The 16,299-nt window shown below is 36.8% G+C and overlaps 1 protein-coding gene across 1 annotated transcript in view; it reads right to left on the bottom strand.

The window, feature by feature from the left end:
* Positions 1–4,395: 4,395 nt before the first annotated feature.
* CNTNAP4 (contactin associated protein-like 4) overlaps positions 4,396–16,299 on the bottom strand; it is a gene marked incomplete at its 5' end in the record, with an annotated part of 84,641 nt that continues 72,737 nt past the window's right edge. Inside the window, 4 exons of the mRNA XM_010014665.1 lie at positions 4,396–4,589; positions 8,577–8,648; positions 8,999–9,217; positions 15,905–15,907. Of these exons, the coding sequence (XP_010012967.1) occupies positions 4,396–4,589; positions 8,577–8,648; positions 8,999–9,217; positions 15,905–15,907 (488 nt within the window). The remainder of the gene's footprint in view (positions 4,590–8,576; positions 8,649–8,998; positions 9,218–15,904; positions 15,908–16,299) is intronic.

The raw sequence follows: 16,299 nt of genomic DNA on the forward strand, positions 1-16,299 counted from the left end.
GGAGACCAGAGTCTGTAAGCACCTCTGGATTTTTATTATGGTTTCTCATAATGATAGCTTTATCACTTTCTGTAAAAAAAAAAATATTAAACCTTTCCTTTCCACCACCACCAAAAAGCCCCAAGATAAGTTTCTAAAAAGAATAAATTTAAAGGGAAGTTCCTTTCTTTTCCTTATTCTTTTAGGCATCTTCTGGTGTGTACTTTAAAAAAAAAACACTGAAAATACTTCAGCACCCTCATTACTGCACCTTTTTATTCAGCTCTGATTTCTATAGGATTTTCATTTTTATTCCTTCTTGATAATACACAATCTCATTAATTGTTCAGAAACACTGTGGATTCATTATACTTTTGGCTGTAGAATTAGGAGCTTGATTTGATTAAATTATGTGGCATTTCTGCATGCTCACTCCAGAGCATGCACCCCAGAGGGCACATGCTTTTTCAGCAGTAAGTTTTCTGATTTAGCAAATATATTTTCATTACAAAGAACACTCTTCCCCTGTGACATGCCACGATTTATATAGCTACAACTCTGCCTTGAAGGTAAACAGTTACAATTATTTCTCAAAGTAATTAATTTTATTTCATAAAGTATTTTCCTATCAGTCCTTTACTGACTTGCAATAGTTGCATCTTCTGATTTTATCTGACATTGGTGCAGCAGGGTTCCAGGAGATAAATCTAAATCTGTGTGCCCTACTCTAAACAGCTAAATCCTCCCAGGAATTCTGTCTCTTTTGTCATTTACACACTTTCTTCCTTGTACGTCACTGCCATGAATAATGGTACTGTAAATTTATTTTGACTGTAATCACATTTCATGTTAAGTTGTGTAGTTAGCTTATTCTTCATCTAAACAGTGGATGTACTTAAAAATGTTTTCCCAGAACATAACTAAATCATATTTATGCACTAAATATTGACTATAGAAACAATTATAAGACCTTTCTAGCTAGCACCCACCCAAAGTTTTAAAAATGTACCAGCATAAATGCTGTTATTTATTTTCTAATGTACTTAAGGAATAAATATCTTTGCCATGGAAATATGTCAATACATAGTAAATTGGTTACATTAGCACTCAGTAGTATCTATAAATAACCACACTCACCAATATATTGTGTGCACTTCTACATATTTTTACTGTTAAAAAAAATCATTATATTGTTGTCAGTTTTAAACCTTTTAATACAAATTTTTAAAAAATATTTTCCTCACTTTATTTTAAAAAGTGTTTATTAACAGAGAGGTGAAAGGTCACACAGTGGAATAGAGAATCAAAAAAGGGACAGCACAATGTTGTATGATATCTCAGCACACTTCAGTGTCACCATTTTTTTGCAGCCACAGAAATGCAGCAAGTGATGGAAAATGCTGCTTCGTTGACTATGAACTTGTATATTTTGAATTCAGGTGACAAATATATGATCACTTTTCCTATGGATGAAAATGGTTATTTGCATCTTCAGAGAGACATAGTTATTTTATTCTACAAATCTGCAGATAGATGTGCATTCCACAAAATCCATTTATTTCTGGTTTTCCCCTTAGACTCCTTCACATAATAAAATGCCTTAAAAAGGTGTTTGATGAGATAATGTGCAATTTACACAGGTATTTAAAGCCTCCCCCTCTTTTCTAATTAGTTTGTGAAACAGGGGTTTTATTCAGCTTTTCCCTTCCTGTTGCTCTTAAAAATTTTTACAAATATGGTAAGAAAATATTCATTTGGAAGGAAACAAACTAAGAAACAACACTTTTTCCTCCATCAAGACACACAATACAAATAAACCAGGAAACAGAAGTAAAGGCAAGAAAAAATGTTAGTATATGGGTATATTCCTGTATGAATAGTCTGTCTTTTATCAGCCACTCAAAATATTCATTTTGGTGATCTAATGTATTATAATCAACATTTTAATTTAAGTTTTGTCCCCCATGGTTGTGACAACTGACATTGATAAAATTGGAGTTGACTGGGACTCATCACTGCTGAGAGATTTGTTGATGTAAGTGACACAAAAAGGTGGACACTGACATATCTGTCATGGGAAGGGACGCAGCCAGTTTAAGTTACAGAGAAGTCCATGGAACAGCTCTTTAATTCAAAGCAGTTTAGGTCAGACTCTTGAAAAGAAAGATTCATAATTTTCAATTTAAAGTAACTAGCTAGAATGAGAGCATCCAAAGGAGCAAACTTAACAACTTAAGTTGTTCTTCTCATGACCTGTGTGAAGCTTTCATCTCCTCCACTCACCATCTGCAAAATAGGGTATTCTCATGCATATCACTTGCCAGGAAGAGCCTAGTATCATTCGTTCACCATATTCTGTCCTTTCTAAAAGGTGACCTATTGTCATGAACCAAACTGCATCAGTAAATACACTAGCATATATATATAACATGGCTAGACAGTTCTTGATCCTAGGTCCTCAGCCTTATTTGTCTGTCAGAGATGCATACAGAATTGCAAAAATGAGAAGGATAAGAAAGCACTGCATCTTAATCTGAACAATTTCTGACTGCAGAGCCTCCAGGTACCAAAAAGAGGGAATACGTTCATAAAAATGAAGTAAAGCTGTACAGCAGGAAGCAGAAAATGAAACGCAGAATTCTGAAAATAGAAGATAAAGATTGATGGAAGAAAGTAAGCTTTAAAGAACAATATCTGCTGGACATTTATATTTACAACTACTGTTGATGTAAATAAATGTACGTATTAAAGATTTTGACGCACTATGTCAGATTTCCATGTTTTTATAATGTTCTTGGGCATCTATGATAAACATTTTCTAATATTCACAGTCTAGGGTCTAGCTATGATTCTCCTCACTGAAAGAGGAGAAAAATGATGACTGTTACTATCGCTTTCAATGGGAGCAGATATAAATCAATTCTGAAAGCTGTTTAAATTTTAAACTCAATTCTATAAGGGCACAGAATTCCTGATTATTTTCTCAGATCCAAGTTCTAAGCACACAGTCTTCTGTCTGGGAAAAAACAAAAATCCTTTGTCTGTGTGTCAGATATGTAAATATTGGTATATAGCACCATCTTCAACACCTTAGGGTATTCAACTCAGTTCCCAGATGTCACATACCAAGAGACACATAGCTTCTGTAGAACTTGTAGCATTCCTACCAGGCTACATGGGCATTTCAGATACCTTGCGGTGTCTAAAGTGACCTTACAGTCATCTGTTTAGACAACTTAAACCTACTCTTCATATCTGATAATTTGTTTATACAGCATCATAGACAGCTTTTATTTACTCTGTCAGCATAATAAGCACCTGCTTAATTTTGAGTGGTATAATCAAACCTTATCTCGCAGGGGTATAATAGGTGCTATAAAAGGTGAAGAACAAAAGTATTTAAGTAGCAGTGTCTGTACTAGACTTTAAATTCCCTACTTCTATTGTCATAATAATCATAATCAAATAATTGATATAATTTGGAACAACTTAATTTCTGGAGCAGATAATAGATACCACGTTTTCAGAGAATACATTAAGTGCACAAAGCACTTCTTGACAGAAGAAACATTGCTATTTACCATGGACAATAATCTTGATCATCTTTTGGAAGATCATGATAATTTAACTTTGCTTAATATATTATTTGATCTTTCCAGGAAAGTGTTTTGCTTTCTGTGATCCCAATTTTATATAAAATGCCTAGAATGAGTCTCTTGGTGCCATCACATGACCACAAGTGAAAACCTGTTACAAAAGAAATTTTACAGCATTTCAACACCTTGTACTCATTTCAGTTTTAAGTCTTGCTAGGCTTGTCAAAGAGAAGGGATAGTGATGACATTGGTTTCATCCAGGGGAAAGAAGTATGGTTTGCTTTGGACACCATACCCAAGAAGATGCTGACAGTAGCCAACAGCAGTTCAAAAGGCATTTTCCATTTGAGGAAGTAAGAGGGATCACTATAATGCAACACAACAGGATTTCTTTAGTAACACAAAGTATTCAAATCCACCTTTCACCTTGAATAAAATTTCAGAATCAAATTTTAAATAAAAGGATAAGAGTAACTTTATAACAATTTTCCCATTCAAAAATCATATTCAGTGTGTACATTAAACTTCAGTTGTAGAAGATAACATCAGAACAGTCAGAAACTACCAACAATGAAATTGGTTACAATATCTAATTCACTGTTACATAAAATGCATTTACGGTATATTAGCTAAGGAATGCATGTAATTTAAAGAGGTCCCCTACAGCAATCACTGAGACTGAACATATGCAGTATAACAAGTCTCAAATCCAGTGCATTTACTGTAGAATGCAAGAGCTTTTTCTGTCCATTGAGAACCCCTGGCTTAGCAAGAAATCAGACTGTCACATTATTATATTAAATTAAATTATGAATGCCAATCAGAAGAAGTATTCTTTTTGATTTTCATTGGTTGTATTTTGCATGCTGAGCTCACTTTTCAGTGCAGATTCAGCACCGTCTTCATTTTCAGATCCTTTTTCCTCATTTTTTGAGTATATGCCTTTTTTTTTATAAATGCGTATGGCTATGGCAGTGATGCAAAGGAAGATGAATATCACGACTGCTATCACACCTAGGAGAAGAAAAGAGAAAAAAGTCAAGAGAAAGGATCAACAAATAAGGACAAAGAAGGAATGACTCCATTACATAATGAAGGGGATTGTAGTGGAGCCTGAGAAATAAGAAGGCATAGCTGCTTTCAAACGAGAAACAGCACTGTAGTATAAGCTTCATGGTGATTATTTTGAAATCTGCAGATCTGAAGAACTGCTAGGCAATGCGACTAAAAGGGCACTGCTATGACTTTCTCCTTTTCCTTATATCCTATGAATACGAGACAAAGTTCTCTCCCTTTTCTCAGTTACTCATGTTGCTCAAGACTCTTTCTCACACCACATGACATGAGGAAGGAAGGGAAAACGTGTCCTATCATCAGGTGTCACCTGCCAATCATTTCTTGTATCACTGTTCCATGTCTGGGAAAGGAATCTGGAGAGCAGAGACAGAGCAGAACAGGATGAGGGCAAAAGTACCCATCTGGAATTCTGAATGAGATCTTCTATTCACTCTGACAGAGTACACCACAAAGTCCAAGCCCAGTCCCTTGCCAGTAAAAATGGTTTCACAGAATTAGGCCCATTCATATCCAATACTTCACACAAATTAGTTCAGAATGGTTTTGACTGAACAATACAGTTTGACTGCACAATACAGTTAATGAGGAGAATTTGTAAAAGAGAATATAAAACTGGGGGGACACAGATGTAAAACATCATAGGGAACCTGGTGGAAATTGGCCAGTGGTTATAACCACCTATCATCAGTTCAAATAGGACTGAAATTCTAATGTTTGTTCTTAAGTAAGAAAATCCGAACTACTTTTAGTGCATCATAATGGGATTAATAGGTTTTCGTGATCTACTTTAGCAAAGGCACGCGTTTCTCTAACTGCATCATTGTAATGAATAGACAGTGGTTAAAGTACTAAAATTAAGACTCACTTTGTGTTCAGGGTGAAATGATATAGGCTCAACTCCTTCCCTTTCTTTCAGCTTTGTTGCACTTGTTTTGACATTCTAGGTGTTTTACTGCTTTGTATGGCTACATGACCTTGGGTTCATAAGCAAACAAGGTCCCTGCCTACACAGATGGCAGTGAGTAAGCTTCCTTTTCCAACAGCTTTAAGAGCCCCATCTGGTAGGGTAAAATCATCACCAGTACATCATCTGCATTATGGTATTTCAGATGATCAGTAAGAAAGTCAAGGAGCAAGAGAATAAGCTTTACATAAGGGATTCAACAGGCACCATGTGTGCCACATTCTTAACACATAAGACAGTAAATGGAACAGGAGTTTAGTTTTATAGGTCACTAGTTAAGATTTATTGAACTGTTACCAGGGCATGCTTCTCTTAGCAGAGCAATTTAGGGACAGTAAGAAAAGTAATACTTCCCACAGTGATAAACATGACCTTATGGACTTCCAGCCCATCCCCTCACTTCCTCATTCACCCTCAAGTTCATGAGTCAGAGGTTGACAAATAAACCAGAAGGAAAGCAGAAACTGCTTGTCAAAGACACAGAAAGCAAGACTAAGCTGCAGGGAGGTAAAAAAGCACTAAACAATCTGAGAAACTGTCGTAATGCAGTGGCTCAACTGTACTAGGTGAAGGAACAATCTGCTGTATAACTCAGCCATTAATACAAGAAAAATAAAAAAAATAATCCCTTAGTGCTGTAAATAAAAACAGACCACCCAAAATTTGGCAAGTCATTTTTGGTTGTTCTCTAATATGACCAATCATTCTTAATGGTAAGAATATAACATTTTTTATGTACTGTCTTCTTCTCTGGAACACACTCTATGATCTGAGTAAATATTTTCCTGTGTAGATTAAATAGAACAGTCATTCCTTTGTTTCACAGTCACAGCACTTACATCCTGTAGGGGCTTTTCTATAAACTTTCCTGTTTGAGGTAGCTGAATTGGTACAATTCTCAGTTATACTCATATAAGGGTACTTACATTAAACTTTTACTGTGTCGTACAGTGTAAGCTTGCTTCATTTTGACTTTTAAACAACTATACTTAAGCAGTAGAAAAATTGTGAGTGTGTATTCCCAAATGTGTTTAATAACAATAAAATTGTGAGGTTATTATTATCTTAAAAAGACCTTAACTATTGTAGCTAGAAGTTAAAAAATGCCTTTGTTGTTAGTACACTTAAAACTCTCCACCCACAGTAAATTACCTACTACTTGAAGTGGTCTTTTACATAAGTGATCTTTATGTACAAATACTAATGCAAAATACTTATCTTTTGCAACAATAAAACAAGTTTTGACAGTTATACATGTGGAACTCAGAATCCATATTTTTAAATTCTGACCCCACTGAACTCAGTGGTAAAATTCTCAAAGTTTGTGTGTATAATACAGGATTAGTGTCACTTTGCAAGCAAAGAAGCTTCTGATTTTATTACCCCTTATTTTAGTATCTTTAGCACTACTTTGTTAAAGGTCTCTGACCATGCAGTGGGCTGTTGGCAGGCACTGACCGTAACAGCTATCATTATTTAAACTGCAGACACACAAGTGAATGCAGGTCCTTAACTTCACCTTCCAAAGAACTAATTGCTTTTATCTTCAGTGAGAAGCCCTGATAGCTTTATTCTGCTAAATCTCACTATGTCATTTTTCTGCTGAAGCTTTTAAAACACTTAGAAAGGAAACCTATTTGGTATTTAAAAGACGGAGAGTATGACCTTTCCCTCCCACTTCCTTCCTTCTGTTGAAGTAACTAATGGAAATTGAAACAGTGAATTATACTGCAAAAATGGATGAAAACAAGTTTCCTTCCATCACCTCATCCCAAGAGACAAAATACCACCATGAATTCTCAGAAGGGAAGAGTGTCACAAGAGACAATAGTATTCCTTGAAAGATAAAAACTGAGCTAACATAGCCATACACTTGCTCCAGTACCAGTGGCAAGAATCGAAATTCTCCTGAGGGTCCCAATTCCAAACTCTCCCAAATAAGGCTCACTTGGATTACACTTCGTTTCTATTGAAGAAACAGAACTTCTAGCCTTCCCCACTACAACAGGGAGAGATCTTGGCGTAAGGATAATCAGTCAGAAAGACACAGTAATGGAACAAGCATATCCTGATTATCAGTCCTGTACTTTAATCACAAGAACTCTGTCCTAAACTGTATACCATATTTGTTCTGATAGGCACAAAAAAATAAAGGGACTTTCAACATATATATCTTAAGAACAATTGAACTGTACATGGTTCTTCCATTATTCCTCTGTTAAAAATAAATGTTCTGAAATAATTTTGAGGATGATCAGTTATAATTCTACTTGAGCCGATAAAAGTGGCTAAGAGAAATAGTAAGAAACTAGATTATTTCAAATCATTAGCAATCATTTCTTATTCTTTTTATTATTATCTTTAAGCATTTTATTTTTAAGCTGTTATTAAGCAAGTGATGGTCTACCCAAGAGTACATTTCTTTCCAAATGATGAACCAGAATGGAATTTGCCTCAGTCTGCCAAAAAATTGATTCAAACAGTGTCAGAGCCCACTTTCTCAAGAAAAATCTGTGTTTCTCAGATCTGTTAAAAAAAGGTTTTGTACTTTACTGTTCACTTCAAGTAGAAAAATGTATTTTTCTTTTTGCATAGTCAAGGATCAAAGACTGTTCTTTCTTAAACATATGCTATTTTTCATAATATATCCAAGTACTTTTTAAAGTCATAGGCACTACCATTAGGCAGGTTAGAAGCCTGGTTTTAGTATCTTCTGTTTCAGAGGAATGTTCCCATGTATAGAAACACTGATCGCTTAAATTTATGTAATAAGAAAATATGACAGCTACTGGTTGCATTTAAAAACAATGCTTGATTTTTCTCTACCACTTGTAGTAAAATTAAGCTTTTTTACTAGTATTCTTATGCTCATAAAGCTAATTTGAGTTGACTTCAGCACTGAAAAACCTACAGTTATTAGAAAAAAAAGGTTCCCATGGAGTTATTATAGTCCATATTACCTCCAATAATTGCAGAGTCACTTCTAATTGCATTAGCTAAGGGCTCTCCCTTGTCTATTGGTCCAGAGTGATCTGCAGAAAAAAAAAAAAAGGAAAGTGACAGACAAAAAGAAGAAGGGTTTTCAAATAATTCTTACATGGTTACAGATCATGTACATTATGGTACAGTGGCAGTGGTGTGAGTCAATAAGCATGGAAAGAGCAGTGATGCATCTCTTTGCAGAGATAAAGAGAAAAATGAAAACATTCAGAGGAATAGAGAAAACCTAAAGAAAAAGAAGTAAGTACATATACAAAAGAATTATTTTTGAAACTGCTCCTGAGATGTTAACTTACATGGAAGAAAAAAAAGAAAAAAACCAGCTGTTATTCAGGTCATGAGTACTCTACAGAGATCAGAACAAGTGATAACCATACACTACCTGCAAATGAATGGGTTGTTTCACTTGATGTTGAGTCAGCTGCAGTTAAAGTACCACAGTTGGATTCTGTGAGGCGTCCCTTTACAATGATGGGGGCTGAGCTGCTGTGGTGCAGTGCAGCCTTCAAAGGAGCTATGTGGTTGAACTGCACTGAAGAGAGACATCCAATAAACCCCTGAGAGTTTGCCTTCATTGTCTCCTCATCTACATCACTGTTTTCTGTTAATCAAAAGGAACAGAACACAATTAATCATAGTGCAAATGTACAAAATAAAATGACAAAAGAATAAATGAATAATTAACCTGTGTTCCTCTGAGTATATTTGAATTACTGCAACATATGTAGTTTCACTGAATCCCTTTCTTGTCTGTCTTTAATGAAAAGACAGTCAGATACATTCAGCCTTTTCTTAACAGATGACAGTTGTTAGTCTGCTGAGAGAAATGCTTTTAACTTACTATAGCAAAAAAGGTAATTGGATTCAAAGTAAAAGGATTCAAATGCAACTAATATATTTAAACTAAAAGGAAATGCTTTTTCACCCTGCAAAAAGATAAGGATGAAGCATGCATTCATGAAAAATACGTATTTCATTAGATTTCTTCTCATAAATATGTACATTATTGTATCATAATCTTTCCACACATTAATGTATCTACTTCATCCCATCACCATCAAGTCTGTCAAAATAAAACCAAAAACTCTCTTAAGGCCTCAGATCATGGAACTCCGTCAAGATATTTTCTGTGAAATTCTAAAAACGAATGTTGTTGCAGATTATCATACATTTTACAAACGATACCATTATCTTTCCCACTAAGGAAAAGAAAACAAAACCCAAACCAAAACCAACCAACCAACCAACCAAAAAAAGACACAAAACCCCAACCCCAACAATGAAAAAAAAAGCCCATCACTTATTCTCTTGAGCTGCCTTTCTGAATGTATGTACTCTGTCAGAGCTTTCTATTTATTCACCAGTTAATGCTCACTAATGCTCTACTATGGAAATGGAAAACAGTTTATTTACTATGACACTATGACAGTTCTAATTTAAGCAAAAAACTCTGGAATTACTAATTATTCAAAGCGGACTCTTAAGGGAAGTATGATTTCAAGTTTTGTGCAAATAAAATGGGAATTTAACCTCATTAATTTCCACCTCTAATTTATCCTAGAACCCATGAATGAATTTGTGGTCTTTGCAGTGGCTACCAAAACAATTTTAAATACCAATATACAATTCACTTCTCAATACAATTAGGTTAAGAGTGAGAATTGGGCTAATGTGATTTGGAAGAATGTTGCAAAATTTTCCCCAGAGGCATTTTCCCCAACTCTTCTCTGCTTGTTGCACAAACTATTGGCTGAGGAGTTGGGCTCAAGGACTTATATCAAATGGGGTTGCAGCAAGCTGGTGGCCAGTCACCAGTGGGTATCCAGGGCTCAGTTACAGGACCAGTTCTCTTCAATATCTTTATGATCTGGATGCATAAGCCAAAAGTACATTAAGTAATTTCGCTGGTCGTACTAATTGAGGAGGAACTGTGGACTCCCTCGAGGGTGGAAAGGCCTTACAAGGAGATCTGGATAGACTAGAGAGGAGAGCAATCAGTAGCTGTATGAAATTTAACAAGAGCAAATGCAGGGTTCTCCACCAGGAGCAGGTTAATCCTAATTATATGTACAAACTGGGGAATGAGAGGCAGAAAAGCAGCCCCACAGAAAGAGATCTGGGGGTTTGGGTTGATGGCAAATTGAATATGGGTCGACATGTGCCCTGACAGCTAAAAGGTTCAGCCATGTCCTAGGAAGCATCAAGGACAGCATTGCTAGCTGGTTGAGGGAAGAGATTGTCTCACTCTATACTGCGCTGATGTGCCCTCACCTTAAGTATCATGTGCAGTTGTGGATGCCTCAATATAAGGACATAAAACTATTAGAGTGTGTCCAGAGGAGGGCAACCAAGGTGGTGAAAAGTCTCGATGGCAAGGCTTGGGAGGAGTAGTTGAGGTCACTTGGAAAGAAGAAGGCTGGGGTGTGATCTTATGGCAGTCTACAACTTCCTCAAGGTGGGCAGCACCTTTGGAGTTTCTGATCTCCTCTCATTGGTGACCAGCAATAGGACATGAAAATGGTAGGAAGCTGTATCAGGGGAAGTTCAAATTGGACATTAGGAAAAGTTTCTTTACTGAAAGAGTGGTCCATCCCTGGAACATACTTCCCAGGGAAGTGGTCACAGCACCAAGCCTGTCAGAGTTCAACGGGCGTCTGAATGACACTCTTAGTCACATAGTTTAGTGTTAGGTAGTCTTGTGAGGAGCAAGGAGTTGGACCTGATGATCGTTATGGGCCCCTTCCAGCTCAAGATGATTCCATGATTCTACTAATCTGATTGTATAAAAAAAAAACCAAACAAAAATGAATATTTGTCATTCACTATTAAATTACTAGCTGGAGGTACTAACAATAAATGAATCAATATAAAAAAAGAAAAATTCATAACAAATAAAATAGAATAGAATAGTTTGAATATACAGTATTCCATTTCATATGCGGGTCCAAATTACTTTACTAGTTTGACTTAGGCCTTCTTATTAAGGGTCAAGTGAAAATTTGGTTTTATTTATTACTGAAATAACCAATATTTCCATTGTTGGAGATGTTCATAATCAGTGTGATGTCTTCCTTTAAGTGAATTGGTTTATAAACACACATTCTCCTTAGCTGGTGAAACATTGTGTACAAATCAGACCTAAGTAAATCATGCTGAAAGCCGGTCTTTACCTCAGTATGGAAAGGTTAACAACTCCCACTGAAGAAAAGGTCACCAACAGCTCCCCACCCTCACCCTCAGGAAGGCTAGGAAGCTTTGTCCTGGGCAAATGTGGCTTTACTCAGCAGTAATAAACTAATTCCTCAGTGGGCTTCTGTAAAAAGAGGGGTTTCTACAGCCTTCTTACAGTGTACGGTGCTTTGAGAGAAAGTACTTTCTCAGAAGGAAAACAAAAACATAAGGAGCCATTTGGTTTGTATTCTGTGAACTTTGTGGCTGAGTGTGCTGCTTCTCTTTTCCCTCTCAACAGTCACGTATTCTGGTGAGTCCCAACACAGCTGAGCTCCCTGACTATTTTGTCACAATGTTGCATAACACAAATTCAGAACTCTTGTCATTGGAAGACTTAGGTTCTCAAAAGTTCTGATTTTTTTTTTTTTTTTTTTTTTCTGGGAATTCAAAACTAGTTCAGCAGCTAACTCTCAGATTTTCTTTCAACAAAAAAACCTGAGGTATGTACAACTGAAGAAGAGCTCAAACAAGTAAGAGCTCCAACTGAAAATAATTATTAGAAAATCCACAGCTTTCTGGCCTGCCTTAAAATTTTTGGGTTTTTCTCAAACAACATTTCAAAGTACAGGAAATACATATTTTCATATTTTGCTACTCCTCCTTCTATTTAGACCTCTTCACTGCAGCAAACACTCATTACTTTTTTCCACTGCCTTCACAAAATCTCCTTCCATCTCTAAATATGACTTCACAGGAAGCAGGACCTGAAGCAGGACCTAAAGCAGTCAGATTTAGAAAAGAAACAGTAGCTTTTCAATAGCATCTATCCTTTGAAAGGGAGATATGTATAATATATGTTTTCCTCAGGACAGACCCCATAAACAGAACCAAATTGGGCCAAGTACCCGCACAGGTCATTGTAACTCCATGCTTCACAATACTATGAACATGCAAGGCCATTGTTTAACTGAAGAAATTCCCATATCTGAATTTTTTTATCACAGTGTTTTTTCTTTAGAAGAAATGACATTAGTCCTGATCAAAAGAGACTGATATTTGCCTAAAAATGTATTTTTCAATGCTTTGCATCAGAAACATTTTTAAGTAAATTGGTGCAAGTTTTGATATGGGGTCTCATAACAAAAATAATAAAACCTTTAATTCTATATTTGTCATTGTAGTATTACTCTCATGTAAGCATGACTCCAAAAACTACTACACTTCAAAACATTATAAATTCCTGATTCAGTTTTATCACCAGTTAGCGATGGGTTGAAATATTTTAAAAATTTTCTTCTAGAAGTTTATATTTCAGCTACTATTGCTTTAAAGTTATGCCTAAACAACTATTCTCTTTTCTATTATCTGTGCATACCTCATATCAGTTCTTTTCTCAACTGTAAGTTCTGCAAAGAAAAACGACACTTCAAAAGTGATATATATTTCTGTTTGTGTTAGAGGTACTTAGCTTTTTTCCTAGTGAGAAAACAGTTCAGCTACACTAAGACTCTTCCAAAAAATCAGTAGTAAAAATAATTGTAATTTTTTTTTTTAAAGTCTACAAACATGATTTTTAATTTCATTATTTAATACATTAATGATGGTAACCAAAAGCTACTTAGCATTTGGTTACAATCATTATGAAAACGATTATCACTGTATGCCTTTTATTCTTTCACCTGTGCTAAATAATGCCATCAGAATTGAAACCCACAACCATCTATTTCATGGATAAAAAATTAGCTGGGTTGCCTTATCCAAATTGTTGCATGCAGCAGCTCAATGTCTAAATGGAGATCAGTAACAAGTTGTTCTTCAATGATCCACTCTCGGACCATTACTGTTCAATGTCTTTATTAATTACTTATACAGTAGGACTGAGTACATTCTCAGCAAGTCTGTGAATGACACTAAGCTGAGTGATGCTGTTGATTCAGTAGAGGGAGGGGATGCCATCCACAGGGATCTTCACAGGCTTGAGAGCTGGGCCAGTGCAAACCTGATGAACTTCAACAAGGACAAGTGCAGGGTCCTGCACCTGCACTGAGGCAAGCACCAATATCAGTACAGACTGGGGATGAACGGATTGAGAGCAGCCCTGCAAACGACTTTGGGATATTGGTGGATGAAAAAATGGGTATGAGCTGGCAATGCTTGATTGCAACTCCGAAAGCAAATTGTATCCTGGACTATGCAAAAAAAAAAAAATGTTGCCAGCAGGTCGAGGGAGGAGATTCTTACCACCTTATATGTATGTGACAGAAAGCATTAAACTCTATTTTTTTTTACTCAGAGTAGAAAGCTAATTTCAAACACATTTTGGTTTTGACTTATATTGTTCAAATGTTTGGCAGATACTTATTGCCCCCAACCAGTGACATGATGGACTATTTCAGATAATATTTTGCTTATGAGTAGGAGATTCTTTAGGAAAACGTAAGAGGGTTTTCTACCATCATAGCCAAGGCAGTATTTCTGGATTTGCTGCAATGACAGAAATATTGATTTACCAAAGCTGTTACATTACTACCAAAGGTGCTATAGAAAAAATGGTGGATATATGGATCCCAGGGAGGCACCTCAGGTGCACAGTAATAAAACACATCTAACCTCAACAACATACAACTAAGTCTGAAGAAAACACTTCTTCAATCTTCTGGGTTAAGGTAGGTATTATGTAAAATGTAAATAGTTTGTATAAGCCTGGGCGATCAAGATAAAGTAATAGATCATCTATACTAAGTTGAGGTGAAAATTCATTTTTTTCTATGTCACATAGTACAGTATTCTGAATTTCTTTTTACAAAAGGCATGTTAACACTTTAGCTTACTTAAAGAAATTTTTAAAGACTGGGAAACCATCACTCCTTTGCAGGCATTTTACTGGCTAAATGTTCAAGCAAAAAGAGTTAGAAGAGGAGGCAGTATATTTCCCAGATCTTGTTTTGTAACATGGTTCATAATTTCTGTTCAAAATGGTTTTTATTAGAAACACCCAAAGTTGCCATTAACAATGATGGCCTGTGGGCCATACGAAATTATAAATATGTAAGATATATAAACTTAGATGTAATCATTTCCAGTAATCCTTATTTAGGTAATAGGTAAACCTATTTAATCTAGACTTAGCCCAAGACCCCTTATGGAAGGTGAAAATAGCACTTTAATAACAAAATGGTGAAAATATCAGTGTAGCCTTAATTACTAAATGTCACAAATTATCCCAGCTCTGTCTTTTATTGCAACAAAAAGTGCTACTAATGGAAGAATGTACAAATGGACCTTTGCTTGATACAGGAATGTAGCAACACAGACTTTAACTGTCTACCATCTTTGTCAGAGACACGGACAGTGGGCTTTATCTGACAATACCAAGCTGACAAATTTGGTTGCCTTCTGTGACAGGGTTACAGAATTTGTGGATAAGGGGTGCAATTGACATCACCCACATGCACTTGTGCAAAGCAATTGACACTGTAATGCATGACATCTTTTTCTCCAAACTGGACAGGCATGGATCTGATGAGTGGACCACACTGTGGATAAGGAATTGGCTGGATGGTCGCACTCAAAGAGTTGTGGTCAATGGCTCAATGCCTAAGAGAAGACCAGTGACAAGTGATGTTCCTTAGGGGTCAGTACTGGGACCAATGCTGTTCAAAATCTTTCTTGGAGATATGGATAGTGGATCGAGTGCACCCCAGCAAGTTTGCTGAGGACACCCACCTTTGTGGTGTGGTCAACATGCTGGTGGGAAGAAATGCCATCCAGAGGGACCTTCACAGACTTGAGAGGTGGGCTAGTGCAAATGTGTAGTTCAACAACCCAAGTGCAAGGTCCTGCACCTGGATCAGGGCAAACCCAAGCACAAGCACAGGGTGGGAGGAGGCTGGACAGACACCAGCCCTGAGGAGAAGGACCTGGGGGTGTTGATTGATGAGAAGCTCAGGATGACCCAAGCAATGTTGTCTTGCAACCCAGAAAGCCAACTGTATTCCATGATGCACCAAAACTAGCAGGTTGAGGGAGGTGATTCTTGCCCTTCTACTCCACTCTTGTGAGACCCCACCTGGAACACTGCATTTAGCTCTAGGGCCCTTAGCATAAGGACATGGACCTGCTTGAGTAAGTCCAAAGACTTGGAGTTGTTAGAAGCCAAAGAGGGCCATGAAGACAATCAGAGGGCTGGAGCATCTCTCCCATGAAGACAGGCTGAGATAGCTGGGCTCTTTCAGCCTGGCGAAGGCTCCATGGGGACCTTATACCAGCCTTCCAATACCCAAAGGGTGCCTGCAAGAAAGCTGGGGAGGGGCTTAGTTCCTACACCTGGGTCGGCACAACCCCAGACACAGCTACAGGCTGGGCAGAGAAGAGATTCAAAGCAGCCCTGTGGAGAAGGACTTGGGGGTGTTGGTTGATAAGAAGCTCAACATGAGCAGGTAGTGTGCACTTGCAGCCCAGAAAGCCAACTGTATCCTGGGCTGTATCAAAAGAAGTGTGACCAGCAGGTCA

The sequence above is a fragment of the Nestor notabilis genome, unplaced genomic scaffold (genome assembly GCF_000696875.1).
Source record: "Nestor notabilis isolate BGI_N333 unplaced genomic scaffold, ASM69687v1 scaffold2495, whole genome shotgun sequence".
Taxonomy (NCBI): Eukaryota; Metazoa; Chordata; class Aves; order Psittaciformes; family Psittacidae; genus Nestor; species Nestor notabilis.